Here is a 17,724-nt window from a genome sequence, read left to right on the forward strand (position 1 = left end):
GTGCATGTGCGTGTGTGTGTGTGTGTGTGTGTGTGTGTGTGTGTGCGGCGTACCTCCCGAGATGACGGTCTCCAGCTGGGTGCCGTTGATGAAGGCCCTCTTGATGGTCTGGGTCTTGACGTCGGCCCAGTAGATGCGCTCCTCCTGGGCGTCGTAGTCCACCACCGTCACGTCGTCGATGTCCGGCACCGTCAGCGCCGTCATCACGTTCATGTACGGGTCGTCCATGTCCACGCCGCGGATCTCCGAGCGCCGCACGTACAGCAGGAACTTCTTCAGCGCTGGGGACCGGGCAAATAATATAAAAAAAAAAGCATTAAAAAAAAATACAAAAATACAAAAAAATACACAGACGATGACGGCGTAGATCTTTTTTTTTTTTTTACTAAATAAAAGCGGCCAAGACAATGACGTCGGCCGTAGGTTTTCTTTTCAAAGTAAAAGTTAGCACGGGCGATATTGTTGGTCATCACTTTTAGCGGGCGATGGCGACATTAATAACGCCGCGCAAATGCCGATTTGAATCAAACCCTGCCTCGCCGCGGCGTACACTTAAATGTCAGAGCCATTATTAATATGCTAAATAATGCTAATGACCTCTCTTGTTATTCATGAGCTGGATACGACTGTCACATAATTTTGTGGGGGAATATCAAAAAGGTATTAAATTAAATCTATAGCCGGAGAACACAAATACTTTGGCTCGTTTGGGTACTAAAATGACATAACTGGGCCTTTATGGTTACTCGTCTATAAGTTGACGTTCCAATATCCACATTTTACTGAATGTAAACATTTACTGAAACTATCGAAAGTCCTTCCCTCTCTCTCGCTGCTAAACCCATGCAACTGAAACACATACAGCTTCCTCCCAAGCATGCTCGGAAGTCCCGCCCTCTCTCTCGCTGCTGAACCCATGCAACTGAAACATATACAGCTTCCTCCCAAGCATGCTCGGAAGTCCCGCCCTCTCTCTCGCTGCTAAACCCATGCAACTGAAACGCATACAGCTTCCTCCCAAGCATGCTCGGAAGTCCCGCCCTCTCTCTCGCTGCTGAACCCATGCAACTGAAACACATACAGCTTCCTCCCAAGCATGCTCGGAAGTCCCGCCCTCTCTCTCGCTGCCGAACCCACGCAACTGAAACGCATACAGCTTCCTCCAAAGCATGCTCGGAAGTCCCGCCCTCTCCCTCGCCGACAACGCTCGTTTTTTAGGGACCCCGTTCCAATCGTTAGGTTGTGAGAAGAGAACTCCAGGGACGGGGAGTTCACACGGCCTCCCCACCGTGACCATGCCTTCACAGCAGGTCCGTGTCTTTGGAGGCCAAACCACCCCCCGCCCATCCTGCTCACTCACCGAAGCACGACAGCTGGTCCGGTGCCAGCTTCATGAGGTGTGGACACGTGCAGGACGCTGTGCGGTTGTAGCTGATGAGGCACAGGTGCGAGCAGGGGCCCCGGCCCTCGTTCTCCTCGCACGGATTGGTCGCTGGAGGGGAGAGAGAGAGAGGGAGAAACGCAGATTTGTGAGTGAGGCGCCTATAGGTCTCTTTCATGGTTTCGCTCCATTGATTGGTTTCCTGTCTGACTGTGTGCCTTTGAAAGAGGTCGACGCAGGGGGACGCATCTACGCTCCTGCAGCCCATGGGGGGATAAAGAGAAGGGAGAGGGGATGGAACCGAGGCAAAGGATCGAGCCAGGAGGGAAATGGACGGAATAGGAAGATGGAGAAAGAGGTAGAGTGAAAACTTGAGAAATCTCCTTGAAACCCCCACGAATAGCAAAGAAAAAGGCGAGCTGCCAGAGAGGAAAGGGGAGGATCAATACATGCACATGGACTAAAAGCTTTGGCCACATGTTGTTTTATGATCTTCCACAAATCGCGTCACTCCAACGAGCACTCTCACTCGCTCCTGACTGTATTTTAGCTTTGAACTCGGAAAAAAACGAAAACCCTTAACACTAGCCAGGCAAGATAGCGATTAAAAGGAAATGTAAAAAGCCTCCACCCAGTTAGCAGACAAGGCCAGAGCTTTCCTCACCGGCGATGTTCAAAACGATAAATAAGTGAACGTGTCCGTGTCTGTAATTTCGGCAGAAACACTATATTCCACCACACCGGCATTAACACCATTTATCATGGCGATTGAAACAATTTATCCATCAGCTTAAATCGAGGGATAACCTTGCGAATGAGCCTCAGATTAATCTCCATAACAAGATCAAACAGATTCAGGAAGAAGAACAACACAGAACGGAGACCTGTGGTAGCTTCTGCAAGCACTTAGAAGAAACCAAGTTATACACACACAAGGCTTCAAATGTATAACCTCATAAGTTACAAACTTATACTGCCAAAAATCTCCCTGACAAGATTTCCCCACACATTTTTCAATTGGCACAACCAGTCCTGTGATGTTGACATTTGGTTTTAGCTCTGTGTTCCTATGGTAGCAAGATATTTGAAGAACACCAATTCCCACACAATCCGACTTTATAACAGATCATTCAAGGAATTAAATAATATTTCTCTTACAGATTAAATTTGCTCCAAAGCCTCTTATTATCCTCGCAGAGTTCTTAAAGTCCGGCAATCCCAAGTTCATTACATTTTTTGGGCAGAGACTGAACGAATAAGTTGGGGACCAGCTTCAATTTGCAAGGCTACGTTATATTGTCCTGAGATACGAGAAAGAAAAATACACCCTATCTAAATATCGATAGTCTATTGGTTGAACAGCACATTGGGTTTGGCAGATAAAAGATGCCCTGAGGTCACACCAGGTCTACTTTCTGAGACATGATTATGACGCTGGCTGCAGCAGGAACATCACTGCCGCTGGGGCACTGTGGTGAAAAAGAGCGATGAAACACGGGCATTCCAAACGTTACAACTCATACAAACACACTCATAGTCTTACACAAAACATGGTACATCCAGACATACCGGGCCTGGGAAGAAATCTGTGCTTAGTATTCAATGTGTGTCTTCCCAAGGAGAGACTGTATTTACTGTTATTATTTGTTTAGAAGAATATTATATTTGCTGTAATGCTACTGCAGACACGATAACCATGTATTTTCTCCTCTCCACTGCCAGCAAGCACCCACGCCTGTTCACAATTTTGTTAACAATATACATTATACGTGTGTGCGCGTGCGTGCGTGCGTGCGTGCGTGCGTGCGTGCGTGCGTGCGTGTGTGTGTGTGTGTGTGTGCGTGCGTGCGTGCGTGCGTGTGTGTGCGTGTGTTTGTGTGACTGTACATATTGATTTCGGACAGAGGGGGTGGAAGGGATCTGGCCTGGATTATCATCATTCCTCCTCATCAGCCAATCCAAGTCAAACAGCAAACATGGCTGTGACCAGGGATGCAATATTGTCAGTCGAATGCATCCTTTCAGAACTCCCTGGCTTATGATGAATGTAATGTTGTTTGGTAATGACTAATCTTGGATCCAGCAGTCCTACTTTGTTATAGCAGACGACACATTGCTGGAAAACCAAAAGCTGAAATGCCTGGAGTTAGGCCAGTAACAGAGTTTCCTGTTTCGTTATCGAGATATCCTTCCAGAGATAAACTCATTTGCAAGTGGATGAAACTTTCAGAAGGGGATTGTAATATCTGTGTTTCTACTGTGGCCAGTATACACAGTGTAAGATTTGAAACCTTGACTATTCTACTGTGTTGATGGTGTTGAAAACTTCACTTATCGAAATGGAATGGAAATAGAAAAACACTGTTGACGATATAGCAGCTAATATGTGAGTTAAAAGTGGTCCCACAAATGTTATTACAAAGTTACTCAGATGCTGATGCTTGATCCCTGTTTGAATTGTCTACAGATTTGCTATGTAAATTGCTTCTGCCATTTTATTTTTTATTCTTTCTTTACAACGTGCTATACTGGGAATATAACCAACCAATTAATTCTCATTCTATTTTGCCGACCTGGCATCCCCTCAGTGTAATCTAATAACTGGCACGGCCACCTCAATTCATAACCACATTATACACACAAAATATGAAAAACAAAATAAAATCACCCAGCTTCCAGTGGCGCATCTCCAGCTGTTTGTGAATCTCCACCGCTGGCACCTGTTACCCACTCCAGTCCTCATCCTCCCACACACACTTCACCCTCTCCACCCTGCAGGTCATCAGCAAGGTGACAGGGGGGGGGGGGGGTCGGCACCCTCCACTCCACTCCGCCTCCGTCACCCCCCACCACCCCAGGTCAACACTTCCCAACAGGATTAAAAGTGTCCGCACCGGCTCCTTGAAGGGATCTTCCACTAATTGCTCCCCCACACACACGCTGCTGGGCAGTCCAGTGGGAGGGAGGGGGGCAGGCGGCTACGGGGAAGGGAGACATGGGGAGATTACACTCCCGCGTCGTCGGCGCTGTAGCGCTGAGGACCGCCGAGTAGATGCAGACCTGATTACCTGCGTAATGACGCCCCTCTACGGCTGGGTGGCTTACATCTGCAGCAGGACATCTGAGACTATTGGCACTGGGGCGGGAGCACGGATGTAAAACAGAGAGAGAGCAGAGAACCAGGTGCTCCCAGACCCCCGCCAGACACTCCTGGGCTACATGCCGCACGCCAAGCTCCAATATGTCCTTTTGGTACATTTGCTTTGCAAATATCCATCATTTTATGTGTTTGTTGTTTTTTTTACAATAGTATTACCAGGACATTTAACAATGAATGAAAACAGATTCCAGGCTATTAATCTAATTTTGGCAGGGGTGACACGCAAGCTGATCTGCTCGAATATGGGGGGAAAAAATTGGCTGTAATACGCGGAGGGCCATCTGTCAAGCAGAGTATCTGTAGAAAACTGTAGCTTTTGTACCATGAAATGTAGGCTCAGTTCCTACAACACTGAGTAACCGGCCTGCCGAGACAGACTCAAAGGAAAGGATCCATTACAGAGGATAAAAATAATGAACAAGCCCCCCCAAAAAAGGATGAATGCTGAATATTTTACATAGCTTCAGTAATCACAATGCACTCGGTGTATTTTTTAATTGCTTTGATTAATGGCTGGTTTCTGTACTTACATTCTTCGCCACCCACATGCAGGCACACGCAAGCACGCACGCTCGCACGCACGCATGCATACACGCAGACACACACACACACACACAGACACACACACACACAGACACACACACACACGCATCATCATCTTTGATGCTGTGGAATGGGCGCCAGGCGCCCATTACGCTGCACCACTCATTCACGTTGGCCACTCTTATTTTATTTATTTTTTTAATAGCTTGATACATTAGCTTGGACCAATTAGACACGTTTGGACAGTGGGGGGGGGGGGGGAGCAGACATTCAGAGGCAGCAGTAATGCAAGCTAATTCTACTCTGCATGACCACCTTTCGCAATCACTCAGCCACCAGCTCATTGTGAACGCGCTGTGGAGCTGTGTGATTGACAGCTCCAATAAGGACACAGCCAGGAGCTGAAATTAAATCTATTGTACCACCACACCCCCCCCCCCCCCCCCACCCTCTCCTTTTCTGCTCCTAGCGACAGGGGATTCAGGTTCAAAAAACAATGCTTCATCATACGATATCCAATGGAGTGCATTTTAGCCTGGGCCAAATTTGTCCAAATTGAATGGGATAAATTAGCTTCCGTCTCCCACCGCCGGAACATAGCACTGGCTGCTGGTGACAGATGCTCGGTTTCAATTATACAACTGGAAAAAAATAACATTACAGTCCCAACCATTCCCTCTTTCTTTTTCGCTAGATGGGCAGCGTTTGCAATTTTTTGGTCAGCTCCTCACTGTCTAAACAGCGTAGTCCGTCCCAAAAAACAAAAGTATTTTGGCTGACACAGCAACACAAAACAACTTATGGTGCGTTCGAGATGCCTCGTACAACACCCGCACGACTTTCAAAGTGGGGAACTCTCCCAGCTTCCTTGCATTTCACCAAGGCACGCCCCCCGTTTGGTCGTTCCCAATCGGGATTCTGAAGGAGCACCGAGTTCAGTGAGGATGACCGTACGACCATAATGAGATGTATTTTCTTTGTACTTGTGGCCACGTTTGTCGTTTTAATGTTCTTACACACTTGATTCCATTGCTGCTTTAATCCGGTCACCAAGAGTCTTGCTGTGCGTGCAATAAAATGTAAAGTTGTGCTGTTAGTTTTTTCGAGCTGGTTTGCTAAAGAGGCTAACGTAGCATACAATGACCTAGATGCCCGCAAAGACAAAACGGGAACGCCGTGAGTGCTCCAAGCCAGGAAACGGCGTCACGAGAGCAAGTCGGGCGGGTGGCGTACGAGGCGTGACGCTCCTCCTACCCTGGGGCTGGCGGCTGGGGTGGAAGATCTGCAGGTCGAAGGGCCTGCGCGCTGGTCTTCTGGATCACCGTCACGTTGGCGCCCGTCCACTTGTTGGCCCGGGCCAGGGTGTTGGTCCGCCAGTCCGTCCAGTACACGCTGCCCCCGAACAGGGACACGGCGAAGGGGTGCGACAGGAACTCGTGGCCTCGCAGGATCTCGATGACGCCCGTGCCGTCGTACAGCGCCGAGTAGATGGCGTCCGAGCTGCTCGGGAAAAAACACGGAGAAAAAACTCATTATTTTCCTTTTGAAGGGTGTGAGAGAAACCGCTTCAATCCTGATTTCCTCAGTGCAATGTGGACAAAATTCCCAGTCTAATTGCGTGACAACACTCGTTTTTCTTTAGAGAAAAAACAACAAAAACTAATTAAAACGAATGCATGTTCGTCTCGAGCTAGCGCCCCGAGCTAGCCGAGCGCCAGCGCCAGAGCTAGCCGAGCGCTAGCGCCAGAGCTAGCCGAGAGCTAGCGTTCGAGCCAGCCCAGAGTTCCTGAGTGCGGGCCCTCTAAACCCTTTAAACTTTTTTCATTTTATTTTATTTAATCCCCACCCCCCCCTTCTGTTTTCTATCTTCTTACTTCTTACTTCTTCTTCTATTATTATTAAACTTTGCACAGCTGGGAGTTGCAGTCGCAATCCCCATTTCACTGCTTTTTGTTCCACAAATCAATGAATCTTGAATCTCCTTGGCGTACCGTGCGTCGGTCCACACGATCCTCTTCTCCAGGTGGTCCAGGGTCAGCCCGTTGGGCCACGCCCCGATCTCCATGTCCTTGAACACGATGTGTCGGCCCTCTCCGCTCATTGAGGCCGCCTCGATGCGGGGGAAGGTGGCGTCCCAGTCCGTCCAGAAGAGGATCCTTGAACAGCCCCCATAGAACGCACCAAGGAGATAGAGAGACAGAGAGAGAGAGAGAGAGAGGAGAGGGGAGAGGGGAGAGAGAGAGAGAGAGAGAGAGGGGAGAGGGGAGAGGGGAGAGAGAGAGAGAGGAGGGAGAGGAGAGAGAGAGAGAGAGGAGGGAGAGGAGAGGGGAGAGAGAGAGACAGAGACAGAGAAATTAGAGAGAGACACAGAGAGATGAGAGAGACAGAGAGAGAGGGAGAGAGATAGAGGGAGAGAGAGAGAGAGAGAGAGAGAGAGAGAGAGAGAGAGAGAGAGAGAGAGAGAGAGAGAGAGAGAGAGAAAGGTCAGCCTGACATTATTACTTCTCAAAAGGACAGGCACACTCCAAAAAAAAAAAAAAAGGGAGTGCACACATTTCTCAAGGGCTACAATAATGGACCCTCCTCTTCCACACGCATTCCTCTGGTTCATTCATAATCTTTTCTTCAAAGAACCCAAAAAATAAATTCTGCAAGAGGAAATCCACGCAAAGCCCCTTTGATCGCACGCCTCAACCAATCCCAGGAAAGCCACACCTGACGGCCGGCGGGTCAGTCATTACTCACCGCTGTGTCAACACAATTACGCCGCAACAGAGAGTAATTGCACACAGTGCGGTTGTAACAGGGCCTATAAACAAGTTGGAGGACAGTGTCGGGCTGCCCGGCATTATCCCTCAACATCTGTGACACTGGCCAGGAGAGAGAGGCCATCTGCTTTGCCTTTTATGACTCTCCACAGCTCACTGAAGTCTGAAAAGCAACGCTGTCACCGCGTTGACCGCCGCCGCCGCCGCCGCGACCGCCGCCGTGACCGCCGCTACGCTAACGTGGAGTTAACGTAGCGGCGCAGCAGACGACGCGGCCCGGGGGCGGGGCTAAAATCTCAACTGACGATAACCGAACAGCGTTAGGAAAGAATTATTCTTGGCCGGATCGATAGCGGTATTCACTGGACGGGCGCGTCCTTGATCAATCGCACACTCCTATGAGTGGATTCCAGTAATTAGATTAGAATTATAGCCCTGCGATGGAATCGTGCCTTCAGCCACCGAAAAAAGCGTCCATTAATCCTCGTCGGCGGGTCGCTGTACGTAGCCGTCCTCGAAATATTAGAGATCAGCGTCGGGTTGACTGCGCACGCGGGCTGCTAATCCAAACAACCATTAGCAACGCCGACGCAATCGAACGCCGTTTCATTGATTTGAATTAACAAAAAAAAGAGAAAACGCTGAGACTTTCCGCGCTACACTTAATGCAACGTTCCATCACCAGCCGTCTTTGCCACTGCTCTCCTTTAAATGAGAATCCATGGGCTGAACATGCGCGCGCGGCGTCTCTTAAGCGCGCCACTGCCGCGCCGTCGATACGGTGGGGGGGGGGGGGGGGGGGGGAAAGCGCGCTAGCAGTTAGCGACGAGCGACGCGAATTAAACTTGTTTGTTTCTGTGCCAGCAGCCCGTGTTGTTTGAGCATATATCAGCAGACGCTTTACATATATAAAACATTGACAGCCGGCACACGCATCGGGAAAAACAAAGAAAAAAAAAAAAAAAAGAACAAAGAACGCGCCGCTGCCCGCACTAACACTTCCTGTGAATGGCTAATGCGAAGCGGCTTCTGGCGAACGCTAACCCTCCCGCTGTCTGAGGCCGCCGCCGCCGCCGCCGCCGCCGCCGCCGCCTGCCATTTTAAATCCACAGGCATCCCCGCGACAAACAGTCCCTCCCTCGCCCCTGCGCGCGTCTCCCTCCCGCAGAATCAACAAACGTGTATTCTCTGGCGGAATAAATCTGCCGGGGGAGCAGAGCGGCACGCAGCGTACGGCGGGAACAAAAAGGCACAAAACTCAATTTGGACCCGGCCCCCGATGTGGATAGAAGGAACGCCGTGAGCATACCGGATCAGGCGGGGGGGGGGGGGGGGGGTGGGCGAAGGGGGGGGGTGGGGGAGGTGGCGGAAGGGGGGGGTGGGGGAGGTGGCGGAAGGCGAGTGATTGAATGGGCCCGCGATGAGCTACATCACTTGTCATTGGCGGAGCCGTGTCGGGGGCTGTTATTGATGTATCCCCTATCTGTGGCTTTAATGGAGCCTAACACCGCAAGACATCTTCATACATCAGCGCGGGTTGCGGGAGTGGAGGAATACGAAAAGGCTGGTTGTAATTTTTGACGTCCCCCCCCCCCCCCTTCGCCCCCCTTCGCCCCCCCGCCCTTGCTCCCGGCGCCGCACCCGTCCCCCTTTTTATCTGTTTTCATTGCTATGATCTCTGATCCATGATGGCTCCGATCGATAAGATCCCCTTCTCTGGGAGCAAGGGGGGGGCACGGGGGGGGGGGTGGGTGAGATAGCGGGACAGCGGGAGTGAAGTGCGGGGGAGAGGGGGGAGGGCGGTGGCGGCGGCGGCGAGGAGGAGGCCTACCCTTGACCCGGATCGAGGGCGATGGCGCGCGGGTGCTCCATGCCGCCGGCGATCAGGGTGGCGCGCATCTCCCCGTCCAGCATGGCCACCTCGATCTGGTCCAGGTTGCTGTCGATCCAGTACAGCTTCCCCGCGATCCAGTCCACCGCCAGGCCCTCGGGCGTGGCCAGGCCGTGCTGCACCACCACCTCGATGCCCGACACCCCTGGAGCCACGGCGGCAAACGACAAACAACAACAACAATTCGACAAAGACAAACGACAACATCTGTCAGTCATGTCCCGGAGAGGCGTGAGGACGGAGTGTGACTTTGGTCTGGTGCTGTCGTGGAGTTACAATGTACACGCCGCTGCTGTACATTGCTGTTGAGTTAAAGAAAACAGCATATTCTAAAAGTTCAAACACAAATAAACACACTCCCGAGAAGACTATGGACAAAGGCACAGAGGAAGGAGATTGCTTTCTGCAGCGTTTTATTAGACGGCGGTTTTATTAGACTAAAAAAAGGCGTCTTTTCTCCCCAGACTTGCCTATAATCCAGCTGTTTACAGTTATCCGGTGACGCCGGGGCTTTTGAGCAATTCACACAAATGGAGAGGAAGAAGGGAACGGGTGTAGAGAGAGAGAGAGAGAGAGAGAGAGAGAGAGAGAGAGAGAGAGAGAGAGAGAGAGAGCACTCATACTGAGCCTCCGCAGAGGGAGAAGAATGAAAGGCCCTCGCTCAGCCTCCTCAGACGACGACGACTACACGGGCGGCTTTAACCACGGCGCGCTGCCGGGAACACCTCCACTTCATCACTTTCTAGAGATACTGCAGCCACTGAGGACCGTTTCTTCTTTACTCTCTCTCTCTCTCTCTCTCTCTCTCCCTCTCTCTCTCTCTCTCTCTCTCTCTCTCTCCCTCTCTCTGTCTCACACTGGTCCCTCAGCGTTTTGGATGGGTCCCCGTTCGGGAGATGTGAATCCTCAACGGGGTGCAAGTGGTGAGAATGAAGAGAGAGAGAGAGAGAGCGAGAGAGCGAGAGAGAGAGAGAGAGAGCGCGCGAGAGAGAGAGAGAGAGACGAGATGGTATCAGTTCCCCGGCGCGGCGACAAAAGAATCGTGTAAAGACTCGGTGGTATAAAAAGAACCTCAGATGTGTTTTATCCCGGCATGAGGGAGCAGGAGAGGAGGTGGGGGCGGGGCAGGGTGATACTGCACCAGGGAGGGTGTGCTTCTCTTGGAGTGCATGTGGCTGCAACAGTGCCTGCTGTACGCTGTGTGATTAGGCACGGCCCTGCGTGTGTGCATCTCCGTCTCCGAACGAGAACAGAGGCCGATGCTTTATGTCCGTTGTATATGTGCTGTATATGTCCTCCTTTCCTTAAATGAGCTGCCCAGGGATGCACAAAGACTTTCAGCCCAAACTGACAAATAAAAAGTTGTATAGTATCGTGTTATATCGTAGAATAGAACATTCGTGTTCACGAATGTCAGATGTGTGTTTTGGTTTGTGTGCAAGCATGTCTGCGTGCGTGTGTGTGTGTGTGTGTGTGTGTGTGTGTGTGTGTGTGTGTGGATATGCTTCTGTGTGCGTGTGTGTGTGTAGATATGCTTGTATGTGTGTGTGTGTGTGCGTGCGTGCAAGAGTGTGTGTGTGTGTGTGCGTGTGCCAGTGTGAGCGCCGTACCGCCGGTCTCTGAGAGCCTGCCCCTGTAGATCTTATCCTCCACCACATCGGTCCAGTACAGCAGGCTGTGATTAAAGTGGAAGTCCAGGGCTATGGTGTTGCGCAGGCCCGGCACCAGCAGGCTGTAGTCCCGCTTGTGCAGGTCTATCCTTCTTATCTCGTGGCGGATGGAGAAAATGATGAATGCCTCGAAGGGATCTGGTCAGGAGGAGGAGGAGGAGGAGGAGGAGGAGGAGGAGGAGGAGGAGGAGGAGGAGGAGGAAGAGGAGGAGGAGGAAGAGGGACGATGGGGGCGGGGGAAGAGATACAGAAAATAAAACAAATGAAAACACAAGATTTAGGCAAAAAAAGTTCCACAGGATTTGAGGTGGTACCTGGCAGAACGAGAGGAAAAGATGTGCCCGCGGCTACGAATGAATACGTGCCCCACACACACACACGCACGCACGCATGCACGCAGTCACACACACACACACACACACACACACACACAAATACAGACACACACACACACAGCACAGTGCACGTGAACACAAGTGTGCATGCTCTCCTGCACAAAACCTACCCCACCATTCACACACTCAGACTGACACACCATCTTGAGAACAGTTTGTTCCTTCTCAAGACTTATTTATGAGGCTCTCGGAACAGAATCCACGTGCAATTAAAGAGGTTCCCAGCCCTGGAGAGCAGGGCCCTGTAGGCCCCTGGGCCCGGCGACCAGACAAGCCCTTAAGTAGACGGCAAATGGAGAACAGAGCATCTCTGGCAGCCCTCGATGTTTCCCCTTTCTCACCCCCCCCCCAGCCCCTGTGATTATTTATTTAGTTAGACCCGGCGATCTGCAATGCAAATGCGGACCCAGGCGAGCGCCCGCAACTTCACAGGAATCCAATAACACCTTTGTCAAGATTAAATGAGGATGTTTGTTTTTGTGTGCGAAATTTGATTTATGTCGGCGCCGTACAATCCGCCGGTGCCCGCTTCCAGTGGAAAATTGCATATCCTATTCCTTCTTTAATGTAAGATTAGAGCCGCGACCATCATCAATCTTGGAGCGAAACAGAGGAGCGAGTAATCAAAAGGGGCTCCATAAATCTGAACGTGACAAGCCAACCTCGAGCACGTGCCCATCTTCTCTCCGAGCCACGGGGGCGCGCGCACGTGCGCTCTCCGCCACGCCGCCCCTCCGCCCCTCCGCCACGCCGCCCCTCCGCCCCTCCGCCACGCCGCCCCTCCGCCACGCCGCCTCAGCGAGACGCTCGTTTAATAACTCCAATCAGAAGCGGCCCGCCGGTGAACGTGCTCGCATTGTTTGTGTGGCGGTCTGATTCAATAAAACATTAACAATTTCAGTCAAACGCGTGTTTCCTCGTGTGAACGGCGCTCGGGGAGGCCCTGCGCGCGGAGGAGGGGGGGGGGGGGGGTGGGGGGGGGGCGGGGGAGATCCGAGGAGGAAGGAGACGAGCGAGAGAGAGGCCTCACACTTTTTCAGGTCTGCATCGGCGCGGATCAAAGAGGAAGGGCACTTATCACGCGGACGCCTTGACGTGTTTTACGCTGACGCCGTTTGAAACGACCGCCTAGCGAATCCCCATCTTCTGCCGTTCACCGGTCCGTCTCTCGGCCTCTCTGGCTCCTCAGCAAAACCCTCAGCAGCGCCCTGCAAGATTGCATTCACACGATTCATCCTCAGCTCTTTGCTTTTGCCACTGTACAATTTCCCTTTGAGGAAAAAAAGTGAGTTTGCAAGTCGATCTTTGAAGGTTTCTCTTCACATGTTTCACCTTGAATATCAATATGCAAAATTCCAAATTAAAATACTTTTGTAGAAGGGCAAATCAATTATGTAGAGTATTATTATAGAGGTGAGAGGTGACAACTAAAAACTAAACTCTAAAGATTGTAATTTTTCAATCTGTTAAACAGAATTTAACAATGATAAAAAATGTCCTGCAAACATACAGCCTTTATGGATATCTGCATTTTATTAAAGGCATGTTACTATATCAGGTCATAAGTGTGGCAGTGAATCATCGTAACATGGTGTCATGGTTCAAGGACACCAGCAAAGCCTGGGAAATGTATGGCATCTATAGGCAGTTCTATAGGCAATATTTCTTCTATAGCTATTGCACAGAACAAGGCACTAACAAGGCAGGGAAAGTATCTGGCAACAAAGCCAGGGGCCAAATATGGGCGGGGGTCCTCATTAAAAGGGATGCATGCACTCACATACACCGACATCTTTAGAGACGCACCCACACACTCTTTCTGTCTCTCTCGGTTTCTCTGTCTCTCTGGGCCCTATTTTAACAGTCTGAAAGGCAAGTTTGAAACGCGAAGCGTAACTCGCTTTGTGGGCATATCTCTGGCCCTGTTGCTATTTTAACGGCGGATAAATGACTCTTGTGCCCAACGCTTAAAAAGAATGGGTTGGTCTGAAACCCGTAGGTGTGATTTCAGCATAATGTGCAATAAACCAATGAGAGTGCCATCTCCCATCCCCTTTAAGAACCAGCACATATTAAGTTGACAAGTTGATATTTTGACAGTGCGTTTGCAGTCTCCGCTGAGACGCATGACCACATGAATTTCAAACAAATTCAAATTGCTCAGTTTATGGCCAAATAATAGGCCTAATTCACACGTGGAATAGTGTTTTCTTCTCCAACTTCAGAAACACTGAGTCGTCATGTAAATTGCGGCAAAGACAACTTAACACATATATGATAGGCAGACACAGTCCTGTGGGCGTAACTGTGGGTCTATTTAATGATATGCGGCATACATTAACAAACATCGTTTGTTACCAGTATTGTACACATTATCGTTATCGACTTGTGTTCATAATATGCATGTGTCCCCCTGTTAATATACATCGCCATGGACTGTATTATGAGTTACCTGTTTAGTTTGCATGTGTTTAAATAGATGTGTGCGCATACACACGTGCGCCAAGCCTCACCCACATTCATTCATTCTTTTAAACACTCACTAAAAATATGTTTTCTCACGATCAAATACTCATCAATCCTAAAAGTTACGGGCTTGTACACGATGTCTGTGTCAAGAAAATATATGTTTGCGGTACAGTGTTTGCAGATGCATTAATTTTAAAAGTACTAATTACCGCTGTATCAGCTGTTCTTTCCCAAATCATTTAACCAACCATTTACCCTAAAACGAGATTTTGTTTTGGAAGGCTGGAATACACTTTGCTCAAGTTTATTATTATTATTATTATTATTATTATTATTATTATTATTATTATTATTATTATTATTATTATTTTAACCCACAGCATAGTCTATTATACTGTGTTCATTCATGCAGCCCCTATGGAAGAAAATGTTTCCACAATCCACATGCTATTTCTATGCAGTTTCACACATATGAACAATCTTTGACATCATAATATTTAAATCAGGCTAATCGTTTGCATGTTTGTGTTGTGTATAGCCTACGTGTGTGTAAGCTTATGTTGCAGTTCAGACCTGCCATGCCACGTCAAAATAGCAACACCAACTGCACTATCCGCTAGTGCATTTAGACCAGGGGCCTCATTTATAAAACTCTGCGTTAAACCCTCCCTAAAACATTGCGTATGCCCAAACCTCAGAATGTGTGTACGCACAAAAATATTTAGATTTATAAAACCGTGCAGCGCACACCTGTACGCACTCTTCTCGTTATAAATACCAACTTGCGTTGATTTTGGCGGCCGTGCACGAGCGCCATGCTCCTCCCAAGTTCGTCCCATAGTAGTCCTTATAAGGTCAATGCTAATTAATCAATGAATATTCCTAGTATATAAGGAGCCTTTGCTGACCTATCATTACACGGGAACACACGCGTGCATTACACGCGCTCGCGTCTCATACCCCTCGCTAAATTCTCGAGCAATTCCAAAGCTGCCATATTTTAGCCCGTTAGAATACAGAGGCCAACAGGAGCATTATTTATTGGCCTTGTGCCAATATGTTAATTAATTACTATGTCATATAGGCTAATTTAATAAATTTAATTTAAATTTAATTTAATAGGCCTACATATATATGTATCAGGAAAATTAATACAACTTAAGTGATACAGTTGGTCTGGCCGAGGATTGTGATTTGAATGGGTTGTAGTGTGTTGAACATAATATTGCCTTAATTCATATTTCATAATGGGTGCTCTTTATAAAATGAATAAATAAATCCGAAGTCATAGTATGTGGTGCGCAATGTGCGTTGGGTATCGGGAGGCATAGACATCTTATATCAGATGTCTATGTCGGGAGGTAGCGTGTTCTTCTTCTTTTGGCGTTATTGGCGGATGGCAAACCGATATGGTGCATTACCGCCACCAACTTTCTGTTGTCGTCTCCGGAGATCACTGTTTGAAAAACTTTGCGGGACCTTTACTCCAGGGTGAAAGGATGCGTAGAACTGCGCACTCTTTTCCGCAAGGAATTTTTCTATAAATCACGACGTTGGCGGTGAAAGATGCGTACGCACATTTCATCCCTGTTTCCGCAACATTTTCGTGCGCAGAGACCTTTATAAATGAGGCCCCAGGAGTCTTTTGGCCAGTGGCGCAATTTTTAGATCACTAAAATAGCACCAAGTATCATTTGCGCCGGAACACGCCTCTGCTTTTCGCCGACACGCCTCTCCAGGCGCAAGTGTAGTGGCGCCACACACACACACACACACACACACACACACAAGCACACACACACACAAACACAAATATAATGCATAGCAAACAAATGCACACATATAACCCAAGGTAAACTCATACACACACACAGAACCAAAAAAAACACACAACATACATAACATTAACCCGTACAGACACACAAACACACACACACACACACAAGCAAAGACAGACCATGCATAACATAAACCAGACACATACACACACATACAGAAGCAAACACAAACACACAGCATACATAACATAAACCCCCCCCCCCCGCCACACACACACACACACACAACCACAACCACACCCACACCCACACACACACACAAGCACACAGCTTACACAACATTAACACATTCATACACAGATAGACAGGTCATGCGTGCCCCCCCCCCCCCCCCCCCCCCCCCTGCTGACCTCTGACCGCCCACCTACCCGTGCTGTGACAGGTGTCTCCGTCCGGGTCCAGCCTCCAGCCGGGCCGGCAGGAGCACTTGACGGTGGTCTTGTACTGCTCGCAGAGCTGGCTGCAGCGCAGGTGGCGGCTGCAGTAGTCCACCGCCTGGCAGCTCCTGTTGCTGGCGTCCAGGTGGAGGCCCGGGGGGCAGGAGCACACCACGCCCTTCCCCGGGGCCACGGTGCACTGGTGGCTGCAGCCGCCGCGCGCCACCAGGCACCGGTCTGAGGGGGGGCGGGGGGGGGGGGGGGAGGGTGGGGAGGGAGAGGGGCGTTAAGAGGGCCGGTCAGAGGAGGAAGGGGGAGGAGGAGGAGGACGACGACGAAAAGAGGTAGAGAAGGAGGAGGAGGATGAGCAGAAAGACGAGGGGGAGGAGGAAGAGGAGGAGGAGGAGGAGGAGGAGGAGGACAAAAAGAGGTAGAGAAGGAGGAGGAGGAGGATGAGCAGAAAGACGAGAAGGGGGAGGAGGAAGAGGAGGAGTAGGAGGATGAGGAAGAGGAAGAGGAGGACGAGAAGGGGAAGGAGGAAGAGTAGGAGGAGGAGGAGGAAGAGGAGGACGAAGAGCATGATGATGATGATGGTGATGATGATGATGATGATGATGATGATGATGATGGTGATGAACGCAATAAGTTTGTTCAAAACCACATGATGATGTCATGGAACGCAGTTCAACTTAAATTGGGGTTGTCACATTTTGAACTCACCGAACCGACGGGGCCAGTACTAAAGGATGTGATCTTTAAGTGTTTGTATTTGTTTACATCAATTATTAAACACTCGTAAGTAACAACAGTAATTGGTTTTATGTTCCGACTCTGACGGTCACAACTTTGAGCGGGGGCCATTAAAGATAGTCTCGGCCCTCGGGGACATTGTGTATCAGACACACAGGCCAATTGAAACCCACTGGGCCAGCAGCATTAAATGTTAAAGGGATGGAATCCGTGTGAAATACATACAGTACACCCTTCTTCTGATAATAATTGGACAGTGTCAATGTGGAATTCTTTATGTGGCGTACATGTTGAACAGCATATTATCTATTGATGCCATGTGCATTCATTTTTAACAGAACTTTAGAAGTGGGGTTGGATGGCCTGGATAGGGTCCAAATGAAAAGGGGGGTTTGAATATATTTATTATATTGTTAAAGTTATTCAATCAAATTCAGCCAAATGTCCAGCGAACACAAACGGCATCAACTCTGAGCCTCAGG

At 49.5% G+C, this 17,724-nt stretch overlaps 1 protein-coding gene across 1 annotated transcript in view; it reads right to left on the reverse strand.

Moving 5' to 3' along the window:
* LOC311358564 (low-density lipoprotein receptor-related protein 1B-like) overlaps positions 1–17,724 on the reverse strand; it is a gene marked incomplete at its 3' end in the record, with an annotated part of 248,406 nt that overhangs the window by 89,103 nt on the left and 141,579 nt on the right. The window contains 8 exon segments of the mRNA XM_084478639.1: positions 54–281; positions 1,361–1,492; positions 6,339–6,381; positions 6,383–6,584; positions 7,076–7,240; positions 9,684–9,888; positions 11,354–11,551; positions 16,484–16,729. Of these exon segments, the coding sequence (XP_084334765.1) occupies positions 54–281; positions 1,361–1,492; positions 6,339–6,381; positions 6,383–6,584; positions 7,076–7,240; positions 9,684–9,888; positions 11,354–11,551; positions 16,484–16,729 (1,419 nt within the window).

This window comes from Micromesistius poutassou (genome assembly GCF_964030765.1).
Source record: "Micromesistius poutassou genome assembly, chromosome: 14".
Taxonomy (NCBI): Eukaryota; Metazoa; Chordata; class Actinopteri; order Gadiformes; family Gadidae; genus Micromesistius; species Micromesistius poutassou.